The 12976-nt window shown below is 39.4% G+C and overlaps 1 protein-coding gene across 1 annotated transcript; it reads right to left on the bottom strand.

The window, feature by feature from the left end:
- LOC107646962 lies at positions 595 to 3113 on the bottom strand. Its single transcript, XM_016351103.1, has 2 exons — positions 2727 to 3113; positions 595 to 765 (listed from the first exon to the last, which is right to left on the bottom strand). Exons 1-2 carry the CDS (start codon positions 3111 to 3113, stop codon positions 595 to 597), a joined length of 558 nt encoding a protein of 185 aa, XP_016206589.1.

Genomic DNA, 12976 nt, shown 5'->3' with positions numbered 1-12976 from the left:
CATTGCAAAAGTAAACTGAGTTTACAGAGAGTGTTTACAATCCTTGATCCCCAGGTTCCCGATCCCCTTCTAACTCAAACTCTCTTCTATTTATACACTTTCTTCATTCAGTCTTTAAGTCTTGCATATGCGCCTTTGGCCTTTGTTGAAGCAAGTTAAAGTGGCTTTCAATGACGTTGAGGAGGGACGTTGGCAAACTAACGTTCATACTCTGCATGGTGCCTAATTATAATAAAGCTGGTATCAACGTTGGTGATCAACGTTTATAGGAAAACGTTGGTTCAAACGTTGTGTGAAAATGGATTGAGCATTGCCACTAACGTTTGAATAAACATTGGTGCACCAACGTTCATTCAGCCACGCGTGCGCGTCGCCCACGCGTACGCGTCAAAACAGCATTTTACGCATATGCGTTGCTCACGTGTTCACGAGGTTGGTTAAAATTCACGTTCACGCGTACGCGTCGATCCACATTTGAAATTTTTATCGCAGGCGTTGGATTCAACCTTGGTTCACCAACGTTACCTTCAACGTTGCATACTTGTGTTACGCACACTGCCTTGTGCGTACGCACACAAGGTAATTTTCTCAGCTCTAACTTTGAGTCTTATTAAAGACATTGGAGGTAGCATTGGTGAGCCAACGTTCCCTCCAACGTTGCACCCCCTTTTGCAAGAACATTGCCAGCAACGATGGTGAGCCAGCTTTGGCCACCAACGTTGCTTCTTCTGCTCTTTCCTCTGCTTCTTCCTTGGTGCTCTTCACCTATAATCAACCAATCACATTTATCAAAGCCTCGCTAAAATCACAAGATTTTGCATCATTTATATCATTAAACAAATCTTGCATAAATCTCATGAAAATACACATAGTTAACAATATTTGATTGAATCAAGACATGCATGAAATTCTCATCTAATTACTTAATTTTTGCCCAAGAATGTGCATGAAACCTAATGAAAACAAATGAAAAGGGCTTCTGAAACTAGCCTAAGATGCCTTGACATCACAACACCAAACTTAAATCTTGCTTGTCTCCAAGCAAGCAGTAAAACATAAGATGAATGAATAAAAACAGAGAGGAATATAAGTCCTTATTGGGAAGCAATAAATCTTGTTCATGGGATTTTATGCAGGATATATTTGCAGCTCAACTTTTATTAGTTTCCAGGTTTGAGATGTCCTTCTAAGTGCTAACTAAGCTGCTACTATGGAGCCTTGTTATTCATTGATCCTTGGTGTTTGATTTTTGTTTTTCTTTTGCTTAGAAACTTATTCTTTATTTGCAGCTCAGTGTTCTATGTTGAGGCAGCCTTTTAGCTAAGTTTTCAGTCCACACTCCCGACCCAGATGGCTTAAGGTGTTGGGTGATGAAGCACCCCTCAGACTTACTAACTCAAGCCTCTCCTCTACACATACACACTACAAGCACTTGGCTCACAATTCATCCTAAAGACATTGATGCCCAGCACCTCTTTGGGTCACTAAATGCCTTGTAACTAGGTTGCTCGTGATAGTGGACTTTTTGTTGATAATCCCAGGTTAGTTAACCCAAGTTACCAAGTGTTAAAACACTCCTTAGAACCTAATCATCCAAGCAGATCCTAGTACAAAAACATCACAGGCATGTGTCTTAAAGTTCAAGCTATTGGTGCCTAATTTATTCTTTGTTTCTTTTCTTCTTTCTTGTTCTTTCTTTCTTTCAAGGAGCTTTATTCACTAAGGTTTCACATACAGCAGCTCAGTTCATGCTTAAAAGGGACATTCTACTTTTCATCTTTATTAGTGAACTAGCTAAACAATCAAACATGTACCACCATTTAACCTTTTTCTATTTCCTACCAACTTGGACAATTACTCTTTCTGTGTCAAACATTTTCTTTTATTCAATCAAAAGCAAAGGGAACAAGACATGTATTGAAGCAAGGTGAAAGTGAGATAGGCACTTAGACTAGAACACTTAAATGACAATTAAAGAAGCAAACAACAGAATTCAAATGAAGGTAAGCTAGTCAACACGGGCACATTCAAACTTCCAATTAAAATACTTCAAAGTAGAAATAGTTAAGTAACAACACAACCTCTTGGTATCTTTTTGCTTAATTTTTTATCATCCTCCTTAACTTTAGCATTCTTCTTGATGATGATGCACAGTCCTTCCAAGAAGCTGAATGACATTCTGTAATGATATTAAAAGTTACTTGCTTCCCAAGCACTTGAGAGAGTGTTAGCATGTATGTATGTTTGTAGGCTTCTGAACTTAAATTGGTGTGTGACACCAAACATAGTTCCTTGCCTTATGTAGCAAATTGAGTACATGCAGAAACTTCAAGTGCTTTTATTAAGAAAATAAACTATGAATCTAGAAATTAAACAGTTCTTAAGTAGTCTCTCTGATTATTTGGAGCTAGTGACTGATCACGTTGAGGGTTGCAATGTATTCTTAATGAAATCTTTAGTGGAACACCAAACTTAGCATCCCACATTCACCCTTGAATTTTTTGGTGTGCAAAACCAAACTTAGCTCCTTGCAACACAGAGAAATCTATTTAACTCTTTTATTGAAACAGCTTAAGAAAAAGAAGTTACCTCTGGTTGGGTTGCCTCCTAACAAGCACTCTTTTAATGACACTATCTTGATAGTTATCTCATCAGTGGAGCTTGTACTTTATCTTGGGGCTTTCTCCCATATTGCCCAGATAGTGTTTGAGTCTTTTTCCATTCACAGTAAAGATTTCCTGTGAACATTCTTTCATAATGTCTATGTGTCCATAAGGTGAGACCTTGGTGACAAGAAAGGGTCCTGACCACCTTGACTTTAGCTTTCCAGGAAAAAGCTTCAGCTTGGAGTTGTAGAGGACTACTCTCTGTCCCTCTTCAAAGTTCCTTGGTGCCAAATTGAGGTCATGCTTTTTCTTTGCCCTTTCCTTATAAATTTTGGCACTTTCATAGGTTTGGGACCTGAATTCTTCCAATTCCTGTAGTTGTAGGATCCTTCTTTCACCAGCAGTATTGTTGTCAAAGTTCAGTAGCTTGAGAGCCCAAAATGCTTTGTGATCTAGCTCCACTGGTAGATAACAAGCCTTTTCATACACCAATTGGAATAGAGACATTCCAATGGGTGTCTTGAAGGTTGTCCTATATGCCAAAAGAGCATTATCTAACTTCTTGACCAGTCTTTTCTTGAAGTTCCCATAGTCTTTTCAAGAATTCTTTTGAGTTCTATGTTGGATATATCTGTTTACCCACTTGTTTGGGGGTGATAAGGTGTGGCAATCTTATGCTTGACTCCATATCTCAAGAGGAGAGTCTCTAGCCATCTGTTACAAAAATGGCTTCCTCCATCACTGATTAGAGCTCTGGAAACTCCAAACCGGCTGAAGATATTCTTCCTGAGAAAGTTCATCACTACTTTGTTATCGTTTGTTGGAGTTACAATGGCCTCTACCCACTTGGATACATAGTCTACTGCCACCAAAATATACTTGTTTGAGTATGAGGTTGGGAATGGTCCCATGAAATCAATCTCCATACGTCAAATAGTTTAAGTTCTAGGATGAAGTGTTGTGGCATCTCATTTCTTTTGGGCAAGTTTCAAGCTCTCTGGCATTCATTAAAACTCTTCACTAGTTTTTTTGCATCCTTGAAGATAGTGGGCCAAAAGAATCCACACTGCAACACTTTGGCTGCAGTCCTTTCTCCTCCAAAGTGTCCTCCATAGCAAGAACCATGACAATTCCATAAGTCTTCCTGTCCTTTTTCCTCTGAGATGCATCTTCTAACTGTTCCATCTGAACATTTTTTGAAAAGGTATGGTTCATCCCAGATGAAATACTTGGCATCATTAATGAGCTTTCGCTTCTGATGCTTGTTGATCTCCGAAGGCACTTCCCCAGTGGCTTTAAAATTGGCAATATCCGCGAACCAGGGTGCCTTGTGAACCAACATTAATTGTTCATCCGAAAAAGACTCATTCACACTCGGGTTGTGAGTGTTACCTTCTTCACAAGGAATTCTTGACAAGTGATCTGCTACTTTGTTCTCTACTCCTTTCTTGTCTTTAATCTCTATGTTGAACTCCTGCAGCAATAAGATCCACCTTATCAATCTTGGTTTTGATTCTTGCTTGGTAAGTAGGTATTTTAGTGCTGCATGATCAGTAAAAATAATCACTTTAGAGCCAATGAGATATGATCGAAATTTATCAAATGCAAACATTATTGCCAGTAATTCCTTTTCAGTAGTGGTGTAATTCCTTTGGGTTTCATTGAGGAGCTTGCTGGCATAGTATATAACATGCACCAAATTGTCTTTCCTTTGTCTTAACACTGCCCCAATAGCAAAATCTGATACATCACACATCAGCTCGAAAGGTAAATCCCAGTTAGGTGGGGCAATGATAGGTGCTGAGGAAAGTTTTTTTTTAGATTTTCAAAAGCCAGCAGGCATTCTTGATCAAACACAAAAGGTGCATCAGAGACAAGTAAGTTACTCAAAGTTTTGGCAATTTTTGAAAAATCTCTAATAAACCTTTTGTAGAATGCAGCATGTCCCAAGAAACTCCTAATTGCTTTGACATTACTAGGTGGAGGTAATTTCTCAATTACTTCCACCTTAGCTCTGTCCACCTCTATGCCTTTATTAGAGATTTTGTGGCCAAGGACTATCCCTTCTGTTACCATAAAATGGCATTTCTCCCAATTTAAGACTAGGTTAGTCTCTTGATATCTTTTTAGCACGAAGGCAAGGTGATGCAAGCAATTTGTGAAGGAATCCCCAAATATTGAAAAGTCATCCATAAAAACTTCAATGAATTTTTTAATCTTGACTGAAAAGATAGACAACATGCATCTTTGAAAAGTGGCAGGTGCATTACACAATCCAAAGGGCATGCGTCTATAAGCAAAGACCCCATATGGACAAGTGAAAGGTATTTTCTCTTGATCTTTTGGGTCAACTACTATCTGGTTGTAGCCTGAGTAGCCATCCAAGATGCAGTAGTATGCATGCCCTGCATGTCTTTCCAGCATTTGGTCCATGAAGGGAAGTGGGAAGTGGTCTTTTCTTGTGGCCTCATTAAGTTTTCTGTAATCAATACACATTCTCCATTCCGTGACAGTTCTTGTAGGGATGAGTTCATTCCTTTCATTGGGCATTACATTGATCCCTCCTTTCTTGGGGACCACTTGGACGGGTGATGACCGGAATTCACACCCCATTATAAAATTTGTGAATCCGTTCTTTTGGCAAGCGCACCAAAATTATCATCAAGTAATAACCCATAGTGGAGTGGGATCGTATCCACAGAGATTGATATATTTGAGCAACTTTAATCAATTGGTGAATTAGTCAAGCAAAACAAAATAGATTGTGATTGCAGAATTATAAATGTGCAGAAATATAAATGACTCAAAAGTAAAGGAAAGCAATAAATAGCAGAATTAAAAATGGAAACAAAAATAAAGAGCAAAAACTTAAATGACTTAATAGTAAATGGGAATGGGGGAATTACAGAATGTAAAGAAAGCTATAAAGAAAGTGGAAGATAAGAATAAGGGAATTCATTGAGATCAGGAGATGTTGTCTCTTTGGATTAAATCCAGCTCATATCCTCTTCAATCATGCAACTCATTGACCTCTTGGCAATCATGATTGATTGAGCCCCAATCCCTTGGTGACTAAATCTCTCAGATCTTGATTAATAGCCAATTCCTTGGTCTAATTGCTCATGAAGAGAGATATGCTTGGTCCCTGATTATACCACACATTATCATAGGTCCAAGTAGAGGGAGAATTTTATGTCACCATATCCAAACACCAAAACCCAGATCCTACTCAAGTGTGAGAAGGGATTTCTAGCATGATTTCATGTTTCCTTTTCCAAGGTTCCCATGAAACCCATTTTGCATTCAACCCCTTTTCCAAGGTGATTAAACACTAGCATGAAGAATGAAATTCCTTCTAGCAAATCAAAGAGAAGATGAAGAGAAGAAGAAATTTACTATCATTAACCCATCAAGTACAACAGAGTTCCCTCTCTCAATGAGAAGGAATTTAGCTACTCATAGCTTAAGAAAAAGAAAAAGTAAAAGATGGAAAAAGTGAATCTAACTATGCTTCAACTAATAGCTCAACTGCTTCACCCCTCTTCAGTACTTCCAAGGGGTATATATACTACTCCTAGCAATAGCAAATAAAGAAAAATACAAAAGTGAAAGCAAAATTACATTTTGGAGGGAAAAAACTCAAAAAACTTGATCTCACAGCTGGCGTGTGATTGGCGCTTCAGTGGCGTGCCACGCCTTGCTCTGATTCTGCCTTGGCGTTCCCACCCAATCCTCAAGTGGCATGCCTCCCTTCACTGACCACCTTGGCGTGCCACGCCTTTGAGCCCAAGTGGCACGCCCAGGCCTTTTAATGACTTGGATAACCTGGCGTGCCACACCTTCGAGCCCAAGTGGCACGCCCAAGGTTTGGCGTGCCACGCCAATGCTATGTGCTTGATCTATCTCTTTGGAAAGTTGAACTAATGTGACACGCCCAGGGTTTGGCGTGTGATGAGCGGATATTTTATATGCTTTTTGGGGTTAATTTCATATAGTTTTTATTATGTTTCAGTTAGTTTTTAGTTTATTTTCATTAGTTTCTAGGAAAAAATCATATTTCTGGACTTTACTATGAGTTTGTGTGTTTTTCTGTAATTTCAGGTATTTTTTGGATGAAATTGAGGGAGCTGAGCAAAAATCTGATTCAGGCTGAAAAAGGACTGCTAATGCTGTTGGATCCTGACCTCTCTGCACTCGGAATAGAATTTCTGGAGCTACAAGAGTCCAATTGACGCGCTTCCAATTACGTTGGAAAGTAGACATCCAGGGCTTTCCAGAAATATATAATAGTCCATACTTTGCTCAAGGATAGAAGACGTAAACTAGCGTTCAACGCCAGTTCCATGTTGTAGTCTGGCGTCTAGCGCCAGAAACACGTTACAAGTTGGAGTTCAACGCCAGAAACAGGTTACAGCCTGGCGTTGAACGCCCAAAATAGCTCAGGCACGTGAGAAGCTTTAGTCTCAGCCCCAGCACACACCAAGTGGGCCCCAGAAGTTGATTTCTGCACTATCTATCATAGTCTACTCATTTTCTGTAAACATAGATTACTAGTTTAGTATTTAAACAACTTTTAGAGATTTATTTTGTATCTCATGACATTTTAGATCTGAATTTTGTACTCTTTGACGGCATGAGTCTCTAAAATCCATTGCTGGGGGTGAGGAGCTCTACTGTGTCCTGATGAATTAATGCAAGTATTTCTGTTTTCTATTCAAACATGTGTGTTCCTATCTAAGATATCCATTCGCACTTCAACATGAATGTGATGAACGTGACAATCATCATCATTCCCCCACGAACGCGTGCCTGACAACCACTCCCGTTCACCGTAGAATGAATGAATATCTTTTGGATCTCTTAATCAGAATCTTCGTGGTATAAGCTAGATTGATGGCAGCATTCAAGAGAATCCGGAAAGTCTAAACCTTGTCTGTGGTATTCCGAGTAGGATTCAGGGATTGAATGACTGTGATAAGCTTCAAACTCGCGAGTGCTGGGCGTAAATTTCGTGCACCAAGTTTTTGGCGCCGTTGCCGGGGATTGTTTGAGTTTGAACAACTGGCGGTTTATTTTGTTGCTTAGATTAGGAAAAAATTTTCTTTTTGGTTTAGAGTTTCCTAATATTGTTCTTGGTTAAAATTTTCTTTTTAAAATCCTTTTTTTTTTAATTTTTCAAAAATTTTATTTTCTTAGTTATTAAAAATATTTTTCAAAACAAGTGTTACATTTACTGCCCATTTGGCTAGAGCGTTGGTCTGTGTTCTTCGTAAATTGGGTACCTTCTTTTTAAAATTCTTTTTCAAAAATAATTTTTACATTAAATCTTGTGCCAAACTTTAAGTTTGGTGTTTTCTTGTTGAGTTTTCTTTGGTTTTTGAAAAATCTTATTTTGGTTTTCTAAAAATTTTAAGTTTGGTGTTCTTTCTTTATGTTATTGTGTTCTTGTGAATCTTCAAAGTGTTCTTGAGTTTTCCTTTTATCTTGATCTTAAAATTTTTAAGTTTGGTGTTCCTTGGTGATTTCCCTCCAAAATTTTCGAAAACAAGGAGCATTAGATCTAAAAATTTTAAATCTTGTGCTATCTTATTGTTTTTCTCTCTCCTCTTTGAATTCAAAAATATCTTTTCTCTCTATTTTAAAGCAAATTTTTGAAATTTACCTTTAAAATTCAGATTTTTATTTTAAAATTTAAAACCTTTTTCAAAAATCATCATATCCTTTTCAAAACTTCCTAACCACTTTTTCTCTCCTCATTTGTTCGAAAATCTTCACCCATTTTTATTTATTTTATTTTAATTTATTTTATTTTCGAAATAAATAAATAAATAAATAAATAAATAATTTTTTTTATTACATCATCTCCCTTTCTCCATCATGGATCTAAGTGGAAATGAACAGTCCAGAAGGACTCTAGGGTCATATGCTAACCCCTCTACTGCTTCATATGGGAGTAGTATCTGCATACCCTCCATTGGAGTCAGTAGCTTTGAGTTGAATCCTCAGCTTATTATCATGGTGCAGCAAAGCTGCCAGTATTCTGGTCTTCCACAGGAAGAACCTACAGAGTTTTTGGCACAGTTTTTACAAATTGCTGACACAGTACATGATAAGTAAGTAGATCAGGATGTCTACAGATTATTACTGTTTCTATTTGCTGTAAAAGACCAAGCCAAGAGGTGGTTAAATAACCAACCTAAGGCTAGCATAAGGACATGGAAACAGCTGACAGAAAAATTCCTGAATCAATACTTTCCTCCAAAACGGATGACACAGCTAAGGCTGGACATCCAAGGCTTTAAACAAGGAGATAATAAATCTCTTTATGATGCCTGGGAGAGATATGCTACGAAAATGCCCCTCTGAAATGTTTTCAGAGTGGGTTCAGTTAGACATCTTCTATTATGGGCTTACAGAAAGAGCTCAGATCTCTCTAGATTACTCAGCTGGTGGATCAATCCACATGAGAAAGACAATTGAAGAAGCTCAAGAGCTCATTGATACAGTTGCCAGAAATCAGCATCTGTACCTAAGCAGTGACCCTTCCATGAAAGAAGAGGCTAAAACAGTAACTGCTGAACTCAGTCCTGTAGAACAGGCTGCTGAATTCAATCAGCAATTGGACTTTCTAACACAACAGTTAGCCGAATTCAAAGATAGACTACAAGAGACAAGGATGGCTAATATAAATATGGAAGAACAATTGATGCAAACAAAACAGCAGCTTTCAAAACAAATAACAGAAGAATGCCAAGCAGTTCAATTAAGAAGTGGGAAAACATTAAATACCCCACCTCAAGGCAGCAGGAAGCTAAGAATTGAGCAAACCACCCAAAATCCATCTGAGGACAGTAAGAGCCCAGGAAAAAATAATTCTGGCAGTAAAACGCCAGAAATTTGGTGGAAGGCTGGCACTGAACGCCCAGACCATGCTCAGGACTGGCGTTCAACGCCAGAAACAAGCAAGGAACTGGCGTTGAACGCCCAAAAGAAGCACAGTTCTGGCGTTCAGACGCCAGGAACAGCTGAGGAGTTGGCATCTAACATTACTCCAGCTTCCAACCCTGGCATTCAAATGCCAGTGAGGGATCAGACACACACAAGTACTGATGAGAACCCCTCTAAAAAGGCTTCTTCAACCACTTCTGTAGGAAATAAACCTACAGCAACCAAGGTTGAGGAATATAAAGCCAAGATACCTTATCCTCAAAAACTCCGCCAAGAGCAGCAGGATAAGCAATTTGCTCACTTTGCAGATTATCTCAGGACTCTTGAAATTAAAATTTCGTTTGCAGAGACACTTGAGCAAATACCTTCTTATGCCAAGTTCATGAAAGAGATTTTGGGTCATAAGAAGGATTGGGGAGAAACTGAAAGAGTTTTCCTCACTGAAGAATGCAGTGCAGCATTCTGAAAAGCTTTCCTGAAAAGCTTAAAGATCCCAGAAGCTTTCTAATACCATGTACATTAGAGGGAAATTGCACCAGGACAGCTTTATGCAATCTTGGGGCAAGCATCAACCTAATACCTGCATCCACTATCAGAAAGCTTGGTTTAACTGAAGAAGTTAAACCAACCCGGATATGTCTCCAACTTGTTGATGGCTCCATTAAATACCCATCGGGCGTGATTGAGGACATGATTGTCAGGGTTGGGCCATTCGCCTTTCTCACTGACTTCATAATGCTGGAAATGGAGGAGCACAAGAGTGCTACTCTCATTCTAGGAAGACCTTTCCTAGCAACTGGACGAACTCTCATTGATGTCCAAAAGGGGGAAGTCACCCTGAGAGTTAATGAAGATGAGTTTAAGTTGAATGCTGTCAATGCCATGCAGCACCCAGACACACCAAAAGACTGCATAAAAGTTGATCTTATTGACTCTTTGGTAGAAGAGATCAACATGGCTGAAAGTCTCGAATCAGAGCTGGAAAACATCTTTAAAGATGTTCCACCTGATCTAAAGGATTCAGAGGAATTGAAAGAGTCTCTGAAATTTCCTTAGGAAGAGGAAAAACCTCCTAAACCCGAGCTCAAACCATTACCACCATCCCTGAAATATGAATTTCTGGGAGAAGGTGATACTTTTCCAGTGATCATAAGCTCTGCTTTAAATCCACAGGAAGAGGAAGCACTAATTCAAGTGCTAAGGACACACAAGACAGCTCTTGGGTGGTCCATAAGTGACCTTAAGGGCATAAGCCCAGCTAGATGCATGCACAAGATCTTATTGGAGGACAATGCTAAGCCAGTGGTTCAACCACAGAGGCGGCTAAATCCAACTATGAAGGAAGTGGTGTAGAAAGAGGTCACTAAATTACTGGAGGCTGGGATTATTTATCCTATTTCAGATAGCCCCTGGGTGAGTCCTGTTCAAGTTGTCCCTAAAAAGGGAGGCATGACAGTTGTTCATAATGAAAAAAATGAACTGGTTCCTACAAGAACAGTTACAGGGTGGCGCATGTGTATTGATTACAGAAGGCTCAATACAGCCACCAGAAAGGATCATTTTCCTTTACCATTCATAGACCAGATGCTAGAAAGACTAGCAGGTCATAATTATTACTGCTTTTTGGATGGCTATTCAGGCTACAACCAAATTGCAGTAGATCCCCAAGATCAAGAGAAATCAGCATTCACATGTCCATCTGGAGTATTTGCTTACAGAAGGATGCCTTTTGGGCTGTGCAATGCGCCTGCAACCTTTCAGAGATGCATGCTCTCTATTTTCTCTGATATGGTGGAAAAATTTCTAGAAGTCTTCATGGATGACTTCTCAGTATATGGAGACTCATTCAGCTCCTGTCTTGATCACCTGACACTGGTTTTGAAAAGATGCCAAGAGACCAACCTCGTTTTAAACTGGGAAAAATGTCACTTTATGGTGACTGAAGGGATTGTCCTTGGGCATAAAATTTCAAACAAGGGAATAGAGGTGGATCAAGCTAAAATAGAAGTAATTGAAAAATTACCACCACCTGCCAATGTTAAGGCAATCAGAAGATTTCTGGGGCATGCAGGATTCTATAGGAGGTTTATAAAGGATTTTTCAAAAATTGCAAAACCTCTAAGCAACTTGCTAGCTGCTGACACGCCATTTGTGTTTGACACAGAATGCCTACAGGCGTTTGAAACTCTGAAAGCTAAGCTGGTCACAGCACCAGTTATCTCTGCACCAGACTGGACATTACCATTTGAATTAATGTGTGATGCCAGTGATCACGCCATTGGTGCAGTACTAGGGCAGAGGCATGACAAGCTTCTGCATGTCATTTATTATGCTAGCCGTGTTTTGAATGATGCCCAGAAAAATTACACAACCACAGAAAAAGAATTGCTTGCAGTGGTTTATGCCATTGACAAGTTTAGATCATACTTAGTAGGATCAAAGGTGATTGTGTACACAGATCATGCTGCTCTTAAATATCTACTCACAAAGCAGGATTCAAAACCCAGACTTATAAGATGGGTGTTGCTTCTGCAAGAGTTTGATATAGAAATAAGAGACAGAAAAGAGACAGAGAACCAAGTGGCTGACCATCTGTCCCAGATAGAACCAGTGGAAGGGGCGTCCTCCCCCTCTATTGAGATCTCTAAAACTTTTCCGGATGAGCATTTGTTCGCCATTCAGGAATTACCATGGTTTGCAGATATTGCAAACTACAAAGCTGCAAGGTTCATTCCCAAGGAGTACAGCAGGCAAAAAAAGAAAAAATTAATTACTGATGCAAAGTACTACTTGTGGGATAAACCCTATCTCTTTAAGAGATGTGCAGACGGCATAATCCGTAGGTGTGTGCCTAAGGAAGAAGCACAAAGGATCTTATGGCATTGCCATGGGTCACAATACAGAGGTCATTTTGGAGGTGAGCGAACAGCCACCATGGTCCTCCAATGTGGTTTCTACTGGCCTACACTTTACAGATATTCCAGAGAGTTTGTACGTAACTATGACAGTTGCCAGAGAGCTAGTAATTTGCCTCACAGTTACGCCATGCCTCAACAAGGAATCTTGGAGATTGAGTTGTTTGACGTATGGGGTATTGATTTCATGGGGCCTTTCCCACCATCATACTCAAACACTTATATTCTTGTGGCGGTTGACTATGTATCAAAGTGGGTAGAGGCCATTGCCACACCTACCAATGATACTAAAACAGTACTGAAATTCCTCCAGAAACATATATTCAACAGGTTTGGTGTCCCTAGGGTACTAATCAGTGATGGGGGCACTCACTTCTCCAACAAACAGCTTTACTCTGCCATGGTCCGGTATGGGATTCGCCATATGGTGGCAACTCCATATCATCCACAGACAAATGGGCAAGCTGAAGTCTCTAACAGAGAACTAAAAAGAATCCTGGAACGGAC

Source organism: Arachis ipaensis, chromosome B06, assembly GCF_000816755.2.
Source record: "Arachis ipaensis cultivar K30076 chromosome B06, Araip1.1, whole genome shotgun sequence".
Classification (NCBI taxonomy): domain Eukaryota; kingdom Viridiplantae; phylum Streptophyta; class Magnoliopsida; order Fabales; family Fabaceae; genus Arachis; species Arachis ipaensis.
Note: the sequence above shows the minus strand (reverse complement) of the source record. Positions and strands in the feature narration are given on the sequence as shown.